Below are 24,719 nucleotides of genomic sequence, written 5' to 3' on the forward strand. Positions count from 1 at the left end.
ACATGGAGCTTCACTCTACCTTAACATTAGCAACCCTGCGATTAGGCTGGGGTACTTGACTCCTCGCATTACTGCGCGCCGAGGTAGCGCGACTCCTAGGTTTGGGTGGAAGGGCGCTTTCCCTTTCATCTGAACAACAACTGTCTGCAATGCTAAGGGGCTCGTCATCGTCCTCTGTCAGAGTGTTGTCACCGTTTTCTACCTCCCCGTTGTCACCTCCAGTGTGCTGCGGGCGGGAGATGGGAGATAAGGCATGGGAACAAGCTAGCACACATACATCTCAACACCTGTCAGCTCAGAGGTATTGCCTAGCGTCTCACTTACCACCTTTATCATGAACAAGTGTAAGGCATACCCATTAAAACATAAATAAACAAAAATTTACACTTTTGTAACTGAACGTCAGATTCCTGCAAAGTACCATGACGTCTACACATTATGATTGATTGCAGTATACACCTGATCTGCTTGCAGCTCTACTGGTAGTGAGTGTGATGATGAAATCATCAGGAAGTGGCACAGTTACAACTTACATTCAAAATTGTCAATCAAAATGTGGGTAGAAAGTCCAATTCCTTTGAAAATATTTCTCACTGACCATCTGAGACCTTACACTAGTACATCTGAAAAACGCATGAGACTTTTGATCCCAATCCCATGCCAGAGATAAAGAGCGGGGATACATATTCACTCCAACCACATGGCCAAAAATAAATAAATAAATCAAACAACCCCAAGGAGATGGCTAAAGAACAGGTCAGGGCTATGACACTGTACTGACAACACACATTCCACCACAGTTGAAACTTACACTGGTACAATAAGAAGTGAAGAAGCCACACCACAAAAGTCATGAGGTGTAAAGGCTGTTGAATAACTATCACAGAACTGGCACAGTCAAATATTTTCCAGGTATCACCAACAGTCCAAGAATGCAATGCAACATTCAGGGCATATGGGGTCCTTTCTGTAATGGTGCTACGTTTCCTTACATTTAACAGAGTGACACAAACATCACTGGTTCACAAACCACAACAGAAGCACAGCTGGGGAAAAACAGTGACTCTCTCTTATTCCATGAACATCCCTACACTATGAATTGTTTAAAATAAAACCAAGATTTTAGTAACAGAGTTAACTTTGAAATTAATATCACTGCAGTGCACCCTTGTTGAAACCAAAGTGGCATTAGAGACAGTGACAAAAGGTCAGGTGTCATGTCTACTGTCCCGAATGACACACGATTGCTGACATTTCACCATTGCCAAAAGAATAAACATATAAGAAATAGGTAGAACATGAATGTGAAAACTGACTTTGATTGTTGATCAGTATGTTCTATACCACTAACAAATAATCTACTTACGCATAGCTGTTTGGCAAATGTATGTTGCACGGGACACACTGACATGAAAGTGGAAGATGTTTTCCCTCTAGAGAAACTACATATCAAGTTACAATTTTTGTGCTCTTCCATTCCAGTTGGCAATCAATTGTTAACGCATGTTATTAGAAAAAATAGAACGAAAACAGATTAGATAGAATGAAAAATGTACTGGTGATGTCATTTGGGACATACTGACATGAAAACGTCACCTTTTGTCATTGTCTCATTAGTCCTCAAAACTAAGATACCCCCCCCCCCCCCCCCCCCTCCATCAACATCAGCTCCAATCGTGAATTGTAAGTTACTAATTTAGTATGATGCACACATTCTTTGTGTGCATGATTTTAACCTTGAAAACAAAACTTGGCAAGTTACTTGCTCGTTAATTTACTATTAGGCAACAGCACTTCCCTGATCTGCATGGTTTGTAAAGATGAACACAGATGCATTGACACGCTAACCCAACCAACATCTGAGTGCTGAACTTCGAGTTCAAAGTAATTAGCATAAAATGTAATTACGTTTAGAACCTGAAACATGCTGCTCAGAATTAAATACAAGATTAAGATGTACACTTTTGAAATTTCCTGCTAGTAAACACAAAATGAGCGTAATATTAATAACTATATTATAAAAAATTAAAGATCTTCAAATTCAGTGACAAAGCAAAGAGCCTCTTACTCTGAGACTTGTTCTTATAGAAGACTTTTTTTTAAAAACTTTCAGACGATACTCTGTAAGTCTGTTGCGACTCATACATGATAATAAATGCTAGTTTCATGAAACAGACGGTCATCTCTGGATACAACAGGGACAAATCACATAACTCAACATTATGCAGATCCAACAAAGTGCAATCATCAGAAAACAACAACAGAAAAGTTTGTGTAGCGCGAGTCACTCAAATACCTTGGCAGTAGCTGTGTCTCTTGAGGCTGATCCGTCGTTTGCAGGGACCAAACTGGGATTCAAAGCAAATATTGCCTCGGCTTCAATCTGAAAAGTCAGAAACAACAGCTTACCGATCGAGTTACAGTTTCTGTGCATGCTGATGTGGCATGCATTCACCTATTTTTTGTTGTAAATACGTTTGCTTCAGCCCTTTTACGGTGTAAAGCAAGTAAACCGTGTTTTTATCTTGGCACCTTGTTGTGACCTGTTTTTGTGGAGCGTTATTTAACAATTTTTTACGTGTGAGACTCACGTGCTCCTTGTTGTGACCTGGTTTTGGTCGGAGCGTTGCAAAACTGCGTCGTTAGTTTTAGAATATGCGTGAGATTCACGTGTTCTTTTCCATGTCCTGGTTTTGGAGTGAGCCCTGCGAAACTGCGTTGTAAGCTTTGGAATACGTGTGACTCACGTGTTTTTAGTTCTTAATATCAGCTAGTTCCTTGATCTTCTTTCTGTAAAATATACCGTTTTAAGTTTTGAGCATGCACGAAGTGCGTGATCGGTTACTGATTGGTTGTAAAATAGTAGTCTCACCCGATTCTGTCTTAGGAATGTTGTTGGTTGGTCAATATGGTGACCTTTGACTTTTGAATAACTATTCCATGTTAGGTTTTTGTTTCTATAAATACTACTGTTTGACTTCCTCTCTTCAGTCGATCTGAGGGTTTTTATGGAAGAGTTTGGATGTTTTATGTAACATATATCAAAGTTAGCAAGTGAGCTGATGGAGTTCCTCTTGTAATGTTTTAAAGTTAACGTGAACAGTTTGGATATTGTCAACGTGAACGTGTTTTGGATACAGTTTTATCGAAAGTTGTGAATTGTTTTGTGCCCTTCGTTGAGAGGCTACAGTTTTGGTACTCTGGTCAACCCACACAGCGCATAAGGTAATTTTGTTGTTACTTGTTTGTGTTGTATTTTGGTCGCCCTCTTGTAATGACTTTGTGAGTTGTTTATGTATAACGTGAGTTGAAAGTCTGACATGTTGTAGTGTTTCTTTATTGTGTGTTCAACTATTCTAGTTTCGTGAAACGTACAGCAATGATTTGTAGACGCTAGAAAGTCGCTAATTTGTATAATAACTTGTGTTTTCTGTGGTTAACGAAGTTCGAAGTGAAACGTTTTCTCTGACTTATCCTAGCCTTACGTTAAAGGAATTTAGGTAAAAGAGCTTGCGGTCTGTGGTGATCGTTTGTAAACGGGCTTATTTCTAAGAACGCTATTGGGGGAAATTTGGATGAGGAAATATCTTGTTTGTGACTTTGATTAACGCAGGAACGTTGTCGTTTAGAGACTTTTTAGTGTGACATTTTGCTTTGTATTCCTGGCCTGATGAGTCAACGTTTTGTATTCTCCTGAAAGTAGCCATTTTGGTTTTAAACGTATTTATGCTAAGTTTCTTGAGTATTCTTAGTGTTTATTATATTGTTTAACGTAAGGAACGTAACCCTTTATTACTGTTAAAGGATTAACCAACGAGTGTTTGGTATTGTAACGTTCTTGTCTGTTTGTCTTCGCCTGTTTTGTGATTGTTTATTTTTCCCGTTTTTGTTTCTCGTGTCTTGTTTATGCATTTTTGATACCTTTGCCATGTCTAATACTTTGTTTTCTTTTATCTTTTTCTTTCTGTTTAGTTTTTTACCGCAATACGCAATACATATTACTGAAGACATAGACTCAGATGTAGAGTAATAAACCAGTATTATTGCGCGTTATCGCTTGTAACCTGTGTTTGTCATTTCGTATGAACAATTTGTAGTACCAGCCTCGCACACGAAGGCGCGCACAGTTTCCATGAATGAATTTCAACCCCAGCAAATTAAAAACTGAGCATATTTATCATTTCATGTGGAAGTTCTTCACATTTGACTTGACAATCAGGGGCAAGTGAAGGGTACGAAAACCAATTGCTCAGAACATTTTCAATACTTACCAATGACCTGAGTGATTGTTACTCTTTTTGGCTTTAAATCAAACCTTGATTTCCTCCCACTCCCAGACACTATGCCGTAGTATTGTAATCATATCACAGGAATTTCCACTTTGGGCCTAGCCACAAGCAACTATAATTATAAAATTGTCTCTGCATACACATTTTGTGCATGCTCCGTATGCACCTAATGCAGGATCAGAGTCTGGTAATGACATAAAAGGTGAAACGTAATTGTTAACTGTCAACTGTTACTGTGTTAGTGGAATGCTGTCTTAATTAGCTAAGACAGTTGGACATCTGCATAAATTGCTTACTAAAAAAAAAAATGAAAAGTTACAATTAAGATTACAATTTACTATTTAGTGTTATCATTTCAAACTGTGACGTTATTCATTCACCAATTCTTATCAAGGACTAGGACTTACCTCTTTTCCTTTGGTCTCGCCCTTTTCAAACCATTCCACTGTTGCACTTTGTGTCTCCTGGTTGACACCACTAATCACCGCTGAGTGGATTCGGCCTGGAAAACGAGTCTTGTCTTTACACTGACCAAGTATAACAAATCAGGTATGCAGATCTATCACAAAGTTACTCTAGGCCAGTGACTGACTACCAATAAAGATTATTATTATTAATATTATTATGAAGTCTTATATCGCGCGCGTATCTCCAGACTCGGACTCAAGGCGCAGGGATCTATTTATGCCGTGTGAGATGGAATTTTTTTACACAATACATCACGCATTCACATCAACCAGCAGATCGCAGCCATTTCGGCGCATATCCTACTTTTCACGGCCTATTATTCCAAGTCACACGGGTATTTTGGTGGACATTTTTTTTATCTATGCCTATACAATTTTGCCAGGAAAGACCCTTTTGTCAATCGTGGGATCTTTAACGTGCACACCCCAATGTAGTGTACACGAAGGGACCTCGGTTTTTCGTCTCATCCGAAAGACTAGCACTTGAACCCACCACCTAGGTTAGGAAAGGGGGGGAGAAAATTGTTAACGCCCTGACCCAGGGTCGAACTAGCAACCTCTCGCTTCCGAGCGCAAGTGCGTTACCACTCGGCCACCCAAGATATCAAAATTTAATTTTGAGACGATCATCGGATCAATCATTTCAACATTTGGGCTGGTTATTTCTTTCAATTTGTCAAACTACCATTGTACCAACAAAATTCCTGACCAGCTGGTCAAGAGTGAAAAAGCATTACCCTCTTATTTTCATATTTGTTCTAAAAGACCAATTCACTGACTAAATTTGTGATAAATCAGACAAATTGTGAGTACATATGTATGATATATTTTTGGCTGAGTGTATTTATAAACTATTATGCGTGCATTGTTGTGTTATTTTTTGCTTGCCAGCCCTGAATGTCCAAAAAAGGGTGCTAGCCAGAGAGCAATTTTTACTCGCCAAACCAACCATTTGTTTCAGTAACTTCACTCGCATTTGGCGAGTAGATGAACATTTCTACTTGCCAGTTACATGCTTAAACTTGCCATGGTAAGTAAAATACTCGCCACTTTCAGTGCTGCTTTCCTATTTATTTTAAGTGTAATTGAAATTTTGAAAATAATAAAGTTGCTGCATGATGCTCAGCTTGTTTTTGATTAAATGCGACCCTGTAAATGTAACCTGTTTAACCACTACGTACTAACTCTGTCATTAGTGTCAAAATGCTAAATAAAAACGAACACAGAATCATCTTTCTGGACATCTGTTAATTACAACTATACTTACTGACAATGACATCAGATGACAGTTATAAGTAAGTTATTTAGTACAGATATAAAACTTGGCGGGGCGGGGATATAGCTCAGTTGGTAGCGCGCTGGATTTGTATTCAGTTGGCCGCTGTCAGCGTGAGTTCGATCCCAGGTTCGGCGGAAATTTATTTCACAGAGTCAACTTTGTGTGCAGACTCTCTTCGGTGTCCGAACCTCCCCCCGTGTACACTACATTGGGTGTGCACGTTAAAGATCCCACGATTGACAAAAAGGTCTTTCCTGGCAAAATTGCTTAGGCACAGTTAATAATTGTCTACCTATACCCGTGTGACTTGGAATAATAGGCCGTGAAAGGTAAATATGCGCCGAAATGGCTGCAATCTACTGGCCGTATAAAATTTCATCTCACACGGCATCACTGCAGAGCGCCTAGAACTGTACCCACGGAATATGCGCGATATAAGACTCATTGATTAACTTACATGAGCATAGCTCAATGAGTCAATCAGCCATGTTCAGTTAAATTTTAATTTCTAGCCCATGTCCATCTCAAGCAAACTGACTATTTTCATGATCATCCTTTATTTATAATTTACTGTTTCCCTTCGCAGTCTGATTTTGTCTGTTTCCCCCTAAAAACTTACAGTCTATGGAGTAACTTCAGTGAGCAATTAGTTTGTAATTATTTGACACCACAGGATTACCCAACACATCTTCCTTTGTTTGACTTTAACTCGTTTGAGCAGTGTAAACTTGGCCAAGACTGAACAAATCAACACAACGCAAAGGTAAAGACAACGCTGAGTCACAGGGAATGAGTAACACCACTTGCAACATGACTCCATGTTTCAATGTTTGTTTACATGTTGGTTGCAATTTGTTGTCAAGTGGGTGACAGCATGTCCAAGTAACGTCAGTGTCAAAGGGGTTAACCAATGTTGAGAATGTTTCTCATTGAAACGAAAATTGAACAGATCTCGAGACAAAACACACAGCAGATTTGACATGGTGACAGAATGGTGCCAAACCCTCCTTGGATAACCCCCCATCCCCGCCGGTGTCTTGTCAAAGATAGCCCAAGACGAACAGAAACCCAACATTGCTTTCTTGACCTCTTCTCCTGCGGCTATTTAATTGAAAATGAGTTGAATAAACTGATTGAACATTATTTGTATGTGCCAATCATATGATGAAATTCTTTCGGATGTTTTCTGAGCGCGATTCAAAATAATAACAACCTGTCACTTTGCATGTGCGCCGGGATTTCAATTTCAAATTCCAAACAAATGACATGTTCAACACTGGTGATTAGCAACCCGTCTTACCGTCCGTTCGCTGGATGTCCACGTTGACGCCGATCTTCAGCAATGACATGTCAGCCATTTTTCAACAATTTGAATCAAGTGTAATTATTCTAAGACTGAATTTTCATACCAAGTTCGTTGAATATGATAAACATAGTTCGCTCTTCCGTTGCGTCTATTGAAATGGTTGTCTGCGCATGCGGTTCTTCAAATCCTTGCGCATGTCAAGGCTACTTCTCACACGATTGGTGATTCGTCTGAGGATTTCAGTATGACAGTAATGCCTAGCAGACGACGTGTTCTAGCAAGTCTGCAGAATGTTAGACTACAACAATAATCATTCAGCGCATAACTTCGCTGTATGAATGCCTATCGTAAAAAAAAAATTCAAATGATAAAAAAAAATGCTTGTCCGTGTCAAACTGACGTACTTCTATAACAGTGCTGGCTACATTCTGATACATGTAATGAAAGGCTGATCAGAATATCTGCAGGGTTGTTGTGTTTTTCAGCCTGATGATGGTTTGAATCAATGAGTTTCAGAATCTGTTGCACGGCCTTCAACAAAATGTATAGGTTGTATGAATGTGTGATCAAAAGCGCATTTATAATAAAGTTCAAAGAAGATTCTTGAAAACTGAATAATAATGTCACAGACCTAGGTGTGGCACGTGATATAAATAATGTATGATCCCATGGTCATGAAATATTGTTCAGTTCTACTTTTGAAAATGCTTGTCATTATTATATAATTAAATGGAAAAATAAATATTTTTGATTAGTCTCTGAAGCACAGAATTAATTCTTCCAAGCAGCTGATTTTCAGCAAACTAAAATGGCAAACAAAAAATCAAAATTTGGTTGGAAACATGACTTTAATTTATTGTTTCAGACACAAAGGATGCAACATATTCTTGATTTGATTGAAAAGGATGGTTGCATTTCTTTCTTGGAAGTAGGTCGGTAGCTGGGACCATGCATATGTAATCTGAGAATGACATCTATAAAAACTTATGGTAAAGTTGTTGGGTGTTGTTTCTCTTGTATTTTTTCATTGTAAATATTCTGAATCTTATCAAAGATTTACTTGTTTTGTGTTTCTGTACTGTCTGCCTTTCTTCAGCAATTCCTTTTCCTTTTGTGTAATCAAATTTAAAATTGTTTTCTTCATGAAAATGCCGTGACATTCTGATATGCTTTAAATTATAATAACATTGTTCTGCTTTTATAATAACATTGTCAAGAGTGCAAGCTGGCTTTTACATTTGTATTTGGGGGGGGAGGGGGGGTGTGCAAAGCTAATAATACAATCTGCCATTTTGTTTCATATCAACACCAAGAAATGGTCAACATACATGAATTAACATCAGCTGCCCTTGTGACAAAAAATGCAACATATGCCCACCAAACACACGCACATACTCTCTCTCTCTCTCATCATAACAGACTGTTGACACCAAGTTGATATTGTGGAAAATCATACTTATTTTCAAACAATCATAACAATAATATTGTGAACACAAAATGCAGATCTAAGACGTTTTCTTTGTGCTTTCAAGACTGAGGTTGTACAGTCTACAGATAACTACAATACAAATATAAGAGATAAAGAAATGCCAATAACATTAGAATTACAAACACAAAGTGAAAATAGTCCTAATAGTCAGTATTTCAAGGAACAAATCTACAACAGGGGTGGGGTTGGGGTAACAGAAAGTGATCATCAGTCTTCATGCATGGCTAAAAATTGATTGTCTCTGTATTTAAACAAGTGTGTCAACGGGTCATACCTACCACTTGATCTTGCATGTAACCGATCGTTTTTGGTTTTTTAACCTTTAATGTACTCAGTGTGTCATGTTTAATGTTTCACAGGTTTGATGTGAAAGAGTGACCACGTTTTGTGAGAGCAAGAATCGGTACATATATCGAAATAATGGTTTTTAAAATGGTTTGCGCGATCAGTTTTTTTTGGTCTGTTCTGATAAAAATGCTGTTCTGATAACACCTGTCTTTATGACTTTAAAAAAAAATCATAGCATGGTAACAAACACTTTGTTTGGTGGTCACACTAAAGCTTTCGCTTCTTGCATTTATTTCAAACTCATATTTCACAAACTTATAAAATAGGTAGAGGTTAAATGATGTTCATTTCACACTATTAAACAGTAAACAACCAATAAATGAAGCAAGTATGAAGGAGGAGCAAAAGATCTCAGAAACCCTTTCTTTCTTTCTTTATTTGGTGTCTAACGTTGTTTTCAACCACGAAGGTTATATCGCGACGGGGAAAGGGGGGAGATGGGATAGAGCCACTTGTAAATTGTTTTTTTTTCACAAAAGCACTAATCAAAAATTTGCTCCAGGGGCTTGCAACGTAGTACAATGTATTACCTTACTGGGAGAATGCAAGTTTCCAGTACAAAGGACTTAACATTTCTTACATACTGCTTGACTAACTCAGAAACCCTGAAATTCAGCAAAACCTCATGTTCCATATAAATATATATACTCAGTACAAGGACTACTACTAAGTAGTAAACCACCTTGTCCAAACTCAACCCCCAAGAAAAAGAAAAAAAACTTCACACAAGAACAAATACAACATTCCAGTGGATTGCTTACTTCAGCCTGAAATACAATACACAAAAATATTTCACTGTATGTGGGATTTCTCAAAATATATATAAAAATAAATGCTGGACAGTTAAATATCAAATAGGTAACATTTTTAAAGGCTAGCGAACACATGAAAGACTGATCAATACAAGTCAGTGCATGGAAATGATTCTTCAACAACAGTTTCAGTGTACTTTATCAACTTCATTTTAAATACTGAATAATTCCTTTACCTAGCACACACACAGCCAGTTTTCTATAGTTCATGGCTAGTAAATACTTGTACATCTTTCAATTTAAAGTGAAAATACAGAATATCACAAAACTGTTGAACCCATTTCCCATGCTCATACTGTTAAAACACAGCAAGTAAATTATCTGACAACCATACACACCATACTGTTACGACTGTCTAACAATCATATGTCAACTCTTTCATTTTCAATATTACCCCCCCCCCCCCAACACAATGATTATCCATGAAAGGGGCTGGAAATGAATACTAATGAGCTAAACCAGATCTCAAATGAAGTGCAAATCTATGAGTTGTGTAGAAGGCAACAACTTTACTAACTTACAAACCATAACCACTTCATCATTTCATGATTGACAGTCATTTTTATCTTTAGTGTTCAATGATTTTGTAACAATGAAATTTCAACACATTCATTGAATCATTACACAGATTATCAATCAAAGGTGCTTGACATGATCACACCAAATCAGTCCCCAGGGGTAGTACAGATCTATATAAATGATGTAAACGACAAAAACTTGACTAACCATAACCACTTCATCATTTCATAATTAATAGTCTACTTTAAATTTGTTTCAGCATTACACAAATTTGTAACAATCATATTTTGACAAATTCATTGAATCATTCTTAAAATTTATTTTGCAAACACGCTGATTATCAATCAAAGGTGCTGGACATGATCACACTTTAAAGCCAAACCAGTCCCCAGAGGTAGTGCAGATCTATATAAATTGTGTAAAAGGCAAAAACTTGACCAAGCTGCTGTCTTCTGAAACAGTCCTGGATTTTGTCCACTACTTCAAGGCACCTGCAACAGAATAAAAGCCACTAATTGAAGGAAGTACACAACAGAAAAATGTTCAGATTCAGTTTGAACACTGACATGGACATAAAACATTCAACTCCAGAAAGTAATGGTTGATCCATATCTTTCCTTCCTTATGAAAATTCATGACTACAAAGTTTACTGAGGGCAAAAGTAATCATTATTCGACATACTTGGTGTGGTCTCATGTTTTAGTCCCTTATAGGTGCACATTTTTGCTAACTACACTTTGCAATTGATTTCACTCTGAAAGTAAAACACATCTTAATATTTTAAAGATATTTTCAGAAATGTACACCGCAGTACAAGACATCCTGTTTTCAAATTTACTCCGATTGTCATGAAAAAGAAGAAAAATTCCAACTGCATGGGCATGATCAATTTAAGGTGAACGTGACCTTCCCATTACTGCAATCCTGTGATCACTCAAGACTATTTTAGTCTATTTTAGAGAAGAGACTTGTTAGTTATATTTACAAGATTGCATCTTGAACTTTATGGTCAACAGACTTACAGCAGCGTTCAGAGCCTGGTCAATGTCAGCGATGAGATCATCAATGTCTTCCAGACCAACAGACAGACGTATAAGACTGTCAGAAATTCCCAGTTTCTCACGCTGGTCATCTGGCACTGATGCATGGGTCTGGACCGACCTGCACAAAAATCATAAAAAAATTAACTATAATTAGCTATAAAATGCTTCAAACAAAATATGAATACTTAGTACACTGTGGCCGGGGGAGCCAAATGATTGAAGGGAAGAAACTCAGTTTTGTCTTTCCTCAACCTATTCTTTCTATTGTCCTTTCATTGAAGATTCCTTTTTCAAGTTTGGTTTACAAAAAAGTATTAAAACTGAACATAAATACATGTACTAGAACTGCTATAAATTTTACAGAGCATCGCTTGTATCAAAATGTATCAGTAAAACAATGAAAGACACAAGTCCTTCATGTCATCTGCAAACTTTCATCAGCATGATATGAAAAACGACAGTGTAACACAACAAATCTTTTTCTGATCATCAAATCATATCGCTGGAAACCAAAAGATAACACACACAAAAGCTTGCACACAGAACCTTGTTAGTAACAGATAAGGAAACACTAAAACTTTCATGAAAAATTGTTCAGTACTTACGGTAATTCACAGAGACTTTCGTAACCTCCCAAACTTTCGGCCAGGGTAAATATCTGAAAGGAGAAATAATACTAAAATCACACACAACATATTTAACAGGCTGACTGATTGACTTATTCATTGAAGAATTGCTTGATGTTCTTCTTCTCCTTCATACCATACTCAAGCCGTAGACAAGTCTATTTACACAAAGAAATTGCCGCCATGAATGCATTACTCAGCCTAAATTTTCCATCTGCTATTTAATCATGTAGAGCAATTTATGATTGCATTATGCAGAAACATACATAACTGTGTACTTTATCACATACACACACACACACACACACACACACACACACACACACACACACACACACACACACACACACACACACCTTGAGCGTCTTCAAGAACGTAGAGGCCTCCTGCTTTCCACCCTTGATATAGAAGGTCAGCATTCCACTGAAACCTCGCATCTGTTGCTTTGCAAGTTCATGCTGAGGATGTGACTCTAGGCCTGCAAGAAAGGAAACAAAATGCAATCATAATTTTTCACTATTCAAGGAGAGCAGGCATTTTCCACCACCCAACAAAATGTGACATTTATCATGGCCAGATTGTGGAGTATACAGTTTGGATAGGACAAATATGTTCTGAACATTTCTGAGATAAGTAAAAGAGCTAGTTGTACAGATCATAGGCTAAGTCTTGAACGAGCCCCTCGGGCCCTTATTTCAAGAGTTTAGGATTCCCATGGAGAAGACAGAAGGATGGGAGCAGAAAACGACCACAAGACCCTTCACCACAAGATCTTTGATTACCTGGATGAACGACTTTGACGACCTTGGGACTCTTCTCCAAAAAGCGAGCGACGGCCATACCGCTGATCATGTGTTGCTTCATCCTCAATGCCAGTGTCTTCAGGCCACGATTCACCAGGTAACAATCAAAAGGTGATGGGACAGCACCAATAGCTGGAAGGAAGGAGAACATTTTAAAGGAGTTATTGCATTTAAAATCAAATCAAATTAAAAAGTTATTGCAAAATCATCAACAACAACAAAAACCAACAACAACATAACAAAATTAACTAACATGAAAAAAGAAAAATCCTATTGTCGATCAGCTATAAATTCTCATTTCCACCATTTTAAGGATACTCTACAAGACAAAAGCAACAAATTTGTGTTGTATTTTTCTTGAACTTACATTATAATACACACGTATAAGATCAAAACCTTAGAACAACATATATGTGACCCTCCACCACGGCATGAGTCGCATGTCACCTTTGCATGATGTTCATATTTTTACATTTTCATAAAGAGTTTTTTATGCTCTATCCAGTGGTGAAACCCGTTTTAGAAAAGAGCGAAAACTGTTTGAGTTATAAGCCTGTGACTAAGGTGACCCTCACGCTGTTACCATATACTCTCCGGACTTATATCAAGTCTAGCGCAGAACCGCGCGAGGTGACATGCGACTCATTTCGTGGTGGAGGGTCACATATATATCCATTGCCACAAACTGAAAGAATAAAGTCCATAACTACTGTGAATTTATCGCCAGTTTGGACCTGATTTTCTGTACTTAAAGTGGTCTTACAAGGGAGGTTCCACTGTAATCATGCTTACCATTCTGCAAGTAGCGCAGCCTTTCTGCCAGCTTGTCATCCTTCACAGCCAGAGCTCCCATTACAACATCACTGTGTCCTGTATGGCAAAATCAAATCAAATATGGACCACTATTTCACCAAAATGAACAAGACGATCAGAGCCATAGAGTAGAATAATTATTTTCTACTGTAAATACTACTGGCTTAGAGACACACTTCTGTTTTATGTTTGCTTGTTTTGTATTTCTTTTAAGCCCATAAACAGTAAACAGATCTGGTTTTAAGAAATAGTAGCAGCACTAGATTTCTAATTTAGAGGCTTGATGTAAACTAAACAAGCAGTACATACTCTTCCACCTTCATCTTTCTTTTTAATTCAACCTATATTTGTAAGCCCTTTTCTAAAGCTATGTTTTCACATAGCCACGCAATGGAGGCACAGCGATAGCGAAAAGGCAAGTGAGGCAGGCAAATTTCAGTGTGTGTGTTTCCATTAAATGCGACGCATTGGACAAATCTTTCCTTTCTGGCTTGACTCATGAGAATTAATCGTTCAAAGCTCACGCTATCTTGTGGAAACACTCGTTCTTTGTTTCCACTGTTGTGATCGCTTTTGCGGCTGCCACCTCCGTCGCGGCGCTTCCGCATGACAATCGCATCGCCATATGGAAACATAGCTTTAGGCAGAAAGAGGAGGAAGGGCCAGGCAATGGCAACGTTATCTTACCGTTCATATACTTTGTGATGGAATGCATCACCATGTCTGCTCCCAACTCCAGAGGTCTCTGCAAACAAAAGCAAATACTCCGTCCAACATCCATCATTGTCCCAAAACTAACATCTAAATGATGATCTTGCCAGAAATATACCATAAAATACAGGAGAGTGGCAACATTCTGTATTGCAGTTCCGGAGAAACCATACAGAACAGGACTGTATGAAATTACCTTATGCATTACAATTACATACATTAAAATTCTGTTGATCTGTAAAGGTAGCACTCCGAACACTTCTCCATCCTCTTCAAACTGAACTTTGTCCCTTCACTTTCAAACTTTTCTTTATCAGTTCTCTTTGAAAAATAATTTCAACATGGTGTGATCATTACCATCCTGAATTATCACACATCTGTTTCATCAGATCTGTTCACATATTTAGTTCACAATGTGGACTCCCCACTCTGCACTCATAAATATGGCCCACGCTGAGTAGTTGCCACAACAGCAAACGGGAATAGCATCACTCCAAAACTGTGTCTACACACACGTACACACACACACACAAACACTGAGTCTGAGGGAAATTCTTCACAATTCAAAGTTATGCGAGCTTCATAAAAGACTGGCAACTACACGTTTTTTGGAGGAGCAAATACTGCAACTTACACAAAAACACAAAGAAAGAAAAAATTAACAGAAGAAGAGAAGCAAATCATTCACACATCAGACACACACACACACAAACTTTAACACACACACAATCATACTCACGCACGAACACAAACACATATTAGCACCGTTACCTGGAAGTATGAAGACATAAAGGTGTTGTCCACAACAACAAAGGCGTCAGTCTTGCTGTGCACCAGTTTGGACACAGCCACAATGTCCACCAGCTTCAAGGTGGGGTTGGTGGGGGTCTCAATCCACACCATCTGCAAAAACATGTAACATGTTACTTACATAAATACCACCACTGCAGATTTACAACTACCCTTATAACAAATGTCACCACCTTCATTTACAGTCAAACCTGTCTATCGCCACCTTCATTTACAGTCAAACCTGTCTATCACCACCTTTATTTACAGTCAAACCTGTCTATCACCACCTTCATTTACTATTACAGTCAAACCTGTCTATCACCACCTTCATTTACAGTCAAACCGGTCTATCACCACCTTCATTTACAGTCAAACCTATCTATCACCACCTTCATTTACAGACAAACCTGTCTATCACCACCTTCATTTACAGTCAAACCTATCTATCACCACCTTCATTTACAGTCAAACCTGTCTATCGCCACCTTCATTTACAGTCAAACCACCTTCATTTACAGTCAAACCTGTCTATCACCACCTTCATTTACAGTCAAACCTGTCTATCGCCACCTTCATTTACAGTCAAACCTGTCTATCACCACCTTCATTTACAGTCAAACCTGTCTATCACCACCTTCTTTTACAGTCAAACCTGTCTATCATCACCTTCATTTACAGTCAAACCTGTCTATCACCACCTTCATTTACAGTCAAACCTGTCTATCACCACCTTCTTTTACAGTCAACCCTGTCTATCACCACCTTCATTTACAGTCAAACCTGTCTATCACCACCTTTTACAGTCAAACCTGTCTATCACCACCTTCATTTACAGTCAAACCTCAACTCAACTCAACTCAAATTTTATTGGCTTCAATTTTCATAGAAGAATTTGTCTTGCGCTTGGGAGAAAGTAAGAGTATCTATACATATAATAAAAGAGAGTGTCTGTCTGTGTGTCTGTGTGTCTGTGGTCGCCATACCTCAGAGATGGCAAGAGGCAGGAACAAGATATTTTGCATGCACACTCCCTAGGTGCCGCAGATGTGCACCTGGGTTTTAGTTTCTCCAGACATTGTTTCCTTCCTCGGATAATGACCCTCCCCATCTATCAATACAGTCTACATAGTACAAGGGAGGTAAGTCATGCTTTGTCACCCACGGAAGGGAGGTAACTCTCATCAAACCAGTATACCGTGTAATTCTCAAACCCGCTATCATCCCGCCCCCACCCCCCCCCCCCCCCACACACACACTAACCCTGCCCCCTGCTGTGCAAGGCCAGTTCAGTGCCTGGTGATCACATGTAGCAAGCACATAATGCCAGTGATATTACAGACTCTCTATCGCTCCTATGAGGAGAAGAAATGAAGAAGAGAAAGTTAACCGGACAGTTCAGGAAATTTCTAGAAGCAAAGGGAGGTAACTCTTACTTTGTATACATTGAAGGGAGGTATCTTCTCTTCTAATGCAGGCACGCCTGATCAGTCTTTACAGAATATATAGAGTCGATGTTAGACCTGGTTTTCAAGTATCTAGAATTTTCCTAAGAAAAGGAGATAACTCAAGTCAAAAAGTTATTTTTCAGCAAAAAGAGTGTGTTGATGGTGATGCTTTCACACTGTCAGTCCCAGCCTTTTAATCCAAATGTATGAGCTCACACTTTCATCTATCGCTTATTCTCATTGGAATAAGATTCTAGAAGTTTCTGAGAGAGAGGGAAGATCAGAAACACCCGGGCGAAGCCGGGCCTGACTGCTAGTAACATATAAAAACAGCATTCATATCACATTTCATGTATCACACACAGTAATCACTAGTATAAGCCTACAATTATCACATTTGTACCTGTATCATACATGCAAATAAATAGTATCACATTTCCACGTATCACACACAATATATACATTACATAAGGCCTAAAAAAAAAATAGGTGTGGTTACGGTAACCCGACCTACCCTATTTTTAGGGGCCGATCCTATAACTTTTTATTACATTTGTCAAAACAAAAAAAACAAAAAACAAAAAACCGAGTGCAAAAAACGCAATGAAAGCGAAAGCGCCCGTGTCGCACACTTATTTCCCTGTCAAGTAGGTTTAATTTGTACACATTAGAAAAAAAAGTTAAAAAAAAAAAAAAAGTGATTGCCTACCTACCTGCCCTATTGTTTTGGGCTATGTTACCGTAACCACACCTATTTATTTTTTTGGCCTAACATACAGCAAGCTTCCATCTCCCGCGCCCCCCCCCCCCCCCTCCCACACATACATATCCTCGCACGTGCGTCGACTCCATACAAATGACATCATCAGTCCATTAACTAAAATGCACAATGACTAGTAGTGGGTACATGATACTTAATACGTGCTCAACTAGACCTGCTAACTAAAATAATAACAGAAACAAAAACAAGGACTGGGCACAACATTTACACGTGTGTGACCTACTTACATCAAGTGCCTGTGATCTATAAATAACAATGATTGCGTTTAAAGTAAAACATGAATAATGCCGATGTTTGCTAACAATGAATACATAACAACTAAGATAAGAATGTATGTGCTTTCATAATATGATTATTTTATAAAACACAGTGGGGAAATTTGGAAAATAATTTTTATACGAAACTGCGCACATCGAGTCGAGCTCTGTAGCGTGTGTGTTCGGAGGCAGGAGACACACATGGCTGTGGATATTAATTGTTGAGATTCGGTGGATTAAAAAGGATACCCCGACTTCGGCAGGGCAGAAGGAGGTACAAAACGGTGTGCTGTATTGCTGTGTGTGAGTGTGCTGTGCAGACCTTCTGTGTTATGTGCATGTTCTATTCTAGTCTGTCCGTAGGCTTCCTCTGTCTATCACCACCTTCATTTACAGTCAAACCTGTCTATCACCACCTTCTTTTACAGTCAAACCTGTCTATCGCCACCTTCATTTACAGTCAAACCTGTCTATCACCACCTTCATTTACAGTCAAACCTGTCTATCACCCCCTTTTACAGTCAAACCTGTCTATCACCACCTTCTTTTACAGTCAAACCTGTCTATCACCACCTTCTTTTACAGTCAAACCTGTCTATCACCACCTGCATTTACAGTCAAACCTGTCTATCACCACCTTCATTTACAGTCAAACCTGTCTATCGCCACCTTTATTTACAGTCAAACCTGTCTATCACCACCTTCTTTTACAGTCAAACCTGTCTATCACCACCTTCTTTTACAGTCAAACCTGTCTATCACCACCTTTATTTACAGTCAAACCTGTCTATCATCACCTTCATTTACAGTCAAACCTGTCTATCATCACCTTCATTTACAGTCAAACCTGTCTATCACCACCTTCTTTTACAGTCAAACCTGTCTATCACCACCTTCATTTACAGTCAAACCTGTCTATCACCACCTTCATTTACAGTCAAACCTGTCTATCACCAACTTTTACAGTCAAACCTGTCTATCATCACCTTCATTTACAGTCAAACCTGTCTATCATCACCTTCATTTACAGTCAAACCTGTCTATCACCACCTTCATTTACAGTCAAACCTGTCTATCACCACCTTCTTTTACAGTCAAACCTGTCTATCATCACCTTCATTTACAGTCAAACCTGTCTATCATCACCTTCATTTACAGTCAAACCTGTCTATCACCACCTTTATTACAGTCAAACCTGTCTATCACCACCTTCTTTTACAGTCAAACCTGTCTATCACCACCTTCATTTACAGTCAAACCTGTCTATCACCAACTTTTACAGTCAAACCTGTCTATCACAACCACCCAAGTGACCAACCAAAATGTGGTAGTTATGGAAAGGTAAATTATCATGATGTAGAGGTGGTTGCCAGGGCAGATTTGACTGTATATATAAATATATGTGGGTTGTTCTCTGGAGTTGGGTTCTACAGGGGCTCATTGGATTGAAATAATAAGTTTGACAGTTCTGTTCGTTATTACGCTTCTTTATGTGTGTCTGAATGTTGCTTGATGATGTTAAAGCTATTCAACAATTTTTTTTAATAAAAAAATAACGTTTTGTGTATTTCTAATGTGGGCAAATACGTCTAATCGAGAGGCCAAAATGGTGGGTAATTTGTGACATGCTGTTGGATGAAGCAATAACTAGATTGTACGGAATGAAAGAAACACGAAAAATCCCATGAACAGTTTGTAACTCATCATAAACGCATGCATTTTCAGTAGAATGAGTACAGTTTGCAGAAGATCAACACAATCTGAAATATTAACCATAGTTGTATGTGGTCAACTTTGTAACGTGTCTTTTCACAGCAGCCCGAACTTCATTTGCACAACACAGACCCACTTATCACAACACAGACCCACTTATCACAACACAGACCCACTCATCACAACACAGACCCACTATCACAACACAGACCCACTTATCACAACACAGACCCACTCATCACAACACAGACCCACTCATCACAACACAGACCTACTTATCACAACACAGACCCACTCATCACAACACAGACCCACTCATCACAATACAGACCCACTCATCACAACACAGACCCACTTATCACAACACAGACCTACTTATCACAACACAGACCCACTCATCACAACACAGACCCACTTATCACAACACAGACCCACTTATCACAACACAGACCCACTCATCACAAACGCACGACTATTTTTGGCTGTCACTACTTTAGCACACTTCGTAACACGCGTGTAGAACGCAAGAAAAAAGCAAATAACGTCCACAGTTTTTGCAATCTGTCCATTTAAAACTGTCAGAGCACTTGGTTTCCCCTTTTACCTGTTACGATGTTATCAATGTTTGACCTGTTGTTTCAATCAAATTGATTTTGTAGCTTACTTCTTTTGTACTAAACTACACAGCATTCTTGGGGAAGGATAGCTATGCAACCGTTGTACCGTTGCGTTGTAAGGTCGCCCCTAGCCCTAGCCGACGGTTTGAAGTTTCGTTTCTCATCTGCTCGCTCATGTTACAATGTTATTTTGACCATTCGTTGCTGCGCTAATGGTAAGATTTTTTTTCAAGTTCACGAAATAGCTTTATTTATATATTTTTATGCTCACAGTGTCCTAAAGATCATATGAACACATTGATGTTGAATTTGAAGTTAGTTTAGTTTTTGACTCCCATGTCACAGAGAACAACCCATATATATATATATATTTTGTTTAAAGGAAGTTACAATCAACAATGCTCTAATTTAAAAAAGAAAGTGTGTTCCTTTCTTCGTCATGGATTCCTTCTCAGGTGGTTGCCTACCAGTTCACCTTGAGTTTAAAAAAAACCAACAGAATTGCTCCGAGTGTCTTCCAGGAAAATTCTCAGCCCCGCTTGGCCATGTAATCAGTTTTTTTCTAAGCTGGCATTTCTGTGTCCAACCAAACATATACCATGTTAGTATCAGACCTGCATAGGTTTCATTTCAAGTATGAATTAAGCCACTCTCAGTCTCAAAAGCCATGCCTGCTTGGTTCAGTAATCAATGCAGCTGCAAGAAAATGCTGTACCTTTGTGTTGGGTTTGAGAGCTTTCTCCACATGTTCGATATTGGTGCAGTCCACAAATGAGATGTCGATTCCCATTGGGGCAGCACAAGTACGGAAGTATCGGTTAGTACCTGCGAGAAACCAAGACATCAGGATGTGCCACATGCATTACAAATTCAACCAACAACCAATAAACCCCAAACAACAAACTTTCAGGAACAAACAAATATGAAATGAAAAAAGAAAAAAAATTCTCCATCCAAAATCATATGTACCATGTCTGCTATTTGATGAGTATTTTTCTTTTTATTTGAGACAAATTGTATTAATTGTATATTTCGTGTTGTGCTTAGATTGAGCTTGTAAAGTGCTTTGAGCTGTGGAGAAGCGCTATGTAAATGTTACATTATTATTATTATTACCACACAGACACACATGCGTACACAGTAACCCGTCAAAGTTGTCTTAAATGAGAAAGCAACGCTTGGGCATTCCTATTTCCAACCTATCTCAACCTATGCACACCTGCTCAGACCCAGTACAGGCATCTATACTCAGTCTCAAACACACACTTGTAATGGAAAATAAAACGTATGCACACCTCCATACACATCATCCATGCTGATGACATGGTCCCCCTGTTTCAGCAAATGGACCACGTTCAGCGTTGCAGCAAGTCCAGACGCATAGCACAAAGCTGTAAATTCACAAACAGAATTAGGCTGGCAATCAATTGCAATTATAGTAAATACCCCCACTTTCTCCCCTAAAGTAGTTTGTAAAACAAAGGCAGATTGCAGAGTTGCATCACTCTGGTTTTCATATGTTATCTCCCTTGAATTCAACAGCCTCCTTTCTGAGATCAAAGGCAGATGCATTGTAATAGCTGGTTGGCCTTGAGACCTGGGTCAATGACCGGTATACTTGGAATCTGAACACAGCTGCCTGTCCCAGTTTAGAGACACTGACCTTCTTACCCGGGGTCAGTGACCGAGTGTTACCTGAGAGGTGACTTCGTTGCCTAACGACCCGGCGGGCGATTTTAGAGGAATTTTGAACTCGCCCAACGTGATTTTTTTAATTTTTAACCCACCCGGGGCGGTCGGGTCCGCTAAGGTACAGGCCTGTATAGGGGATGTCACATGCATCCTGTTACTCCTTTCTTGTTTTTTAATTGTTATCAGGGCCTAGCATTGGAAAAAGTGAGTTCAACTTACAAATGCGGGAGTCTGGGGTTGAATTGAAGATTTTTTGGAGATTTTTTACCTAAAATGACCACCCCCAAAGAAGATTGAGCAACTACTGAAATTATGCCATAGTCCATATCCGCACATTACTTCTTCTGACTTGCCTTCCGCCTTCGGAACGAAATCCATTCCCACTTCCAGGAATACCTGGATTCTTTGTCACTGAATGGCTGACCACGTTCAACAATGTCGCTTCGAGACATTATTTCAAGTCTAGAGCCACAAAACACCGGCACAAAGCATGCTCGCGCGATGCCGGAGGAAGTGCGTGCTCAAGCAAACTGTCAAAGCGATTGAGAATTGAACCGAACGGCGCACAAAACGAAAGCTGGGACTGTTTGGGTTTACCGTTTGGGAATAACAGGTTTTTGCATTTCGGCGTACACCAAATCGAGTTCCGCGTACTGGAGATGTTATTTCGGCGTAAAGTACGCCGAACGGCTTACAATGCTAGGCCCTGTGTTATAAAGTAATGTCTGGTATTCTTTCTGTAGAACCATCTACAGTGGATCCTTCATTTTACAACTCTGTTTTAAGATCCCATCTGTTTTAAGACCTTTTTTAGATTTTCTGTTCATAAATTCGTTACATTTATATCTATTTCAAGACTCACTGACTCCATTATAAGACATAATTTTTTCCAGATTTCTGGAGGTCTTAAAACAGGTTTCACTTTACTATTTGTTGTACACACCATGCTTTCCTCCTTCAAGCGACGCAATGCAAGTCTCCAGGCACTTCCTTGTGGGATTCCCACTCCTGGAGTACTCAAAGCCCTGAAACAGAGTAAGGGAAATTCAGTAATGAGAAAACGCTTCTTAGTTGCTCTAATATTAGTAATATTCTAATAACATAATAATGTTGTAGGTGTTACATAAGGTGCTGAAAAAAGTTAAATAGATCAAAGAAAAGCAAAGGCTCTTCTATATTTCCAGAATTAGCACCGTAGATCACATTCTGAGATTCAAGTGTGCTAAATAGGGAGACTACCAGTAAGTTAACCAACAGAATTATCGCTAATGTCCTTTCTTGCAATGTGTCCTTTCATCTGTAGGGCCTTGCATGATTTCACTATTTACAGATACTGCTGTACTGTGTACATTTTCATCAAAGTAGGTAACTATATACTGGTAATACACCAAATAACATATAGCCTCTATCCACTAGGTAAACAAAATTAAGTAAGCAGTCAAGTGCATTCATTGTATATCCGTGTAAGAGACGTGAGAACAAACCTTAGCTTTCAACACTGTTCAAAACTTGTGTGATGCAACATCCTGGAGAGCTGAATGAATGATGACCGAGCATTTATATTTGAAGAACTCAAAAGTACCATGTTTTACCTTTAATGGACACAGTCAGATATATTTCTGATGGCTAAAAAGGCCCAATTAGGTTAGTTTTAATTAAGTCGGAATAAAAAATGTTTACTGTCAGTGTGACACACGCCTTCTGACCACAGCATGAAGTGACCACACCACTTTCTCACTGTGTCAACGAAATTGCAAGCATGCGCATGATTACAGAGGAAACAACAGTTTTATACAAATTACCGTGTGCTCTGCGGGCGCAAACTGTTTGAAAGTTGTAGACGTTGATATGGGTGGTACAACCGCCATAGACTTCCATTGTTCCGGTTCTTGTCCTTCGTGAATAGCGTTGGTAGCGAAGTGAGGGAACGGAGTGAAATTGTGACTAGCCGCCATGTTGAGAGGAGACGCGTGGACTGACAACGTCCTTGACACTGACAGCTGTCGCGTTCTCTGATTGGTGACCACGAGACACTCCCACTTGAGGTCGTGAAACACGCGCTTCAGTGTTCTTATCATCATCGTGACTTGCACAGTTTTGGGGACAAATAGCAATTAGCTTTCGACACAAATAGAGGCAATAAATAAATACAAAAGAGGCACAGCTGCTGTTAAACAGCAGAGCACTTTATGCACAGTCGTACTTGCGAGTTGTATGACGGTCGCTACGTCGGCTCTCTCTCTCTCTATATATAATATAATTATATCATAACTCTCCCACATGACTGATCCCGTAAGTGCACATAACCTCTTCAAGTGTGCAGTGCGCATTCGACGACACAATTCGATCCACCCTCATTCGATCACAGAGCACCCATTACAGAAGTTTAACTCAGTTCCAGTGTCACACAGGTGTAATGATGATGCAACAGTGCCGCACGTACACTATATCACTGATTTAGTCATAGTGCCATGTCAGTGTCATATCTGTCAGTTTGAAACCGAGGCGACAACCCGAGGAAGGAAAGAGGAAGACAATTGACATCCGGTGATTCCGACGCGGGATAGCAAGTCACGTATTCAGTGACCACCTGACGGCATCTATAATATATACATCACTCGGCGTTTATCGCAACACTGAGAAACGTTCACTATACCAATTTTAATATCATCACTGTGATTTTTACTGAGTTTGCTAAGACTGATGTTTCCAGGTTATTACAATACCGGCGACGGCACTTCCGGCGTCTGCCGCGTGCCATCAGAGATAGTGTGTTGGTGTGTGTGTCACGGTGTGTGTGTGTGTGTAACTCACGGTCAGTGTGTTTGTGTGTGTGCGTGCGTGTCAATGTGTGTCAGTGTGTGTTAGTGTGGGTGTGGGTGTCAGCAGGCTGTGTGTCCGAGTCAGTGTGCCGTG

General features: G+C 39.2%; 2 protein-coding genes across 8 annotated transcripts in view; both read right to left on the bottom strand.

The window, feature by feature from the left end:
- LOC138966853 (kinesin-like protein KIF2A) overlaps positions 1-7,667 on the bottom strand; it is a 44,341-nt gene extending 36,674 nt beyond the window's left edge. For 2 of the 7 annotated variants that reach the window (XM_070339215.1, XM_070339214.1), the window contains exons 1-4: positions 7,336-7,666; positions 4,697-4,791; positions 2,297-2,383; positions 20-226 (exon numbers count right to left, since the gene is read on the bottom strand). In XM_070339215.1, coding sequence (XP_070195316.1) covers positions 20-226; positions 2,297-2,383; positions 4,697-4,791; positions 7,336-7,393 — 447 coding nt within the window. In that variant the 5' untranslated portion in view covers positions 7,394-7,666. Of the gene's footprint in view, positions 1-19; positions 227-2,296; positions 2,384-4,696; positions 4,792-7,335 lie in introns of all 7 variants that reach the window. The other 5 variants (XM_070339213.1, XM_070339216.1, XM_070339217.1 and 2 more) reach the window with 5 other exon arrangements.
- Positions 7,668-8,775: 1,108 nt separating this feature from the next.
- LOC138966854 (cystathionine gamma-lyase-like) lies at positions 8,776-23,900 on the bottom strand. The gene is made up of 12 exons (XM_070339220.1): positions 23,606-23,900; positions 22,747-22,828; positions 21,407-21,502; positions 20,827-20,936; positions 15,278-15,409; positions 14,483-14,540; positions 13,775-13,852; positions 12,962-13,114; positions 12,536-12,657; positions 12,159-12,211; positions 11,533-11,671; positions 8,776-11,000 (listed from the first exon to the last, which is right to left on the bottom strand). Exons 1-12 carry the CDS (start codon positions 23,882-23,884, stop codon positions 10,992-10,994), a joined length of 1,311 nt encoding a protein of 436 aa, XP_070195321.1. The 5' UTR covers positions 23,885-23,900; the 3' UTR covers positions 8,776-10,991.
- Positions 23,901-24,719: the final 819 nt, after the last annotated feature.

This window comes from Littorina saxatilis, linkage group LG5 (assembly GCF_037325665.1).
Source record: "Littorina saxatilis isolate snail1 linkage group LG5, US_GU_Lsax_2.0, whole genome shotgun sequence".
NCBI lineage: Eukaryota > Metazoa > Mollusca > Gastropoda > Littorinimorpha > Littorinidae > Littorina > Littorina saxatilis.

Bases quoted from the DNA above. Each gene is read 5' to 3' on its own strand.
- LOC138966854 (XM_070339220.1), bottom strand. From the start codon at position 23,884: ATGATGATAAGAACACTGAAGCGCGTGTTTCACGACCTCAAGTGGGAG. The intron at 20,937-21,406 runs GTGTGCATACGT...GGTTTCTCGCAG, and splicing joins CATGGATGATGTGTATGGAG to GTACTAACCGATACTTCCGT. The intron at 12,658-12,961 runs GTAATCAAAGAT...CCTTTCTTGCAG, and splicing joins CGTCAAAGTCGTTCATCCAG to GCCTAGAGTCACATCCTCAG.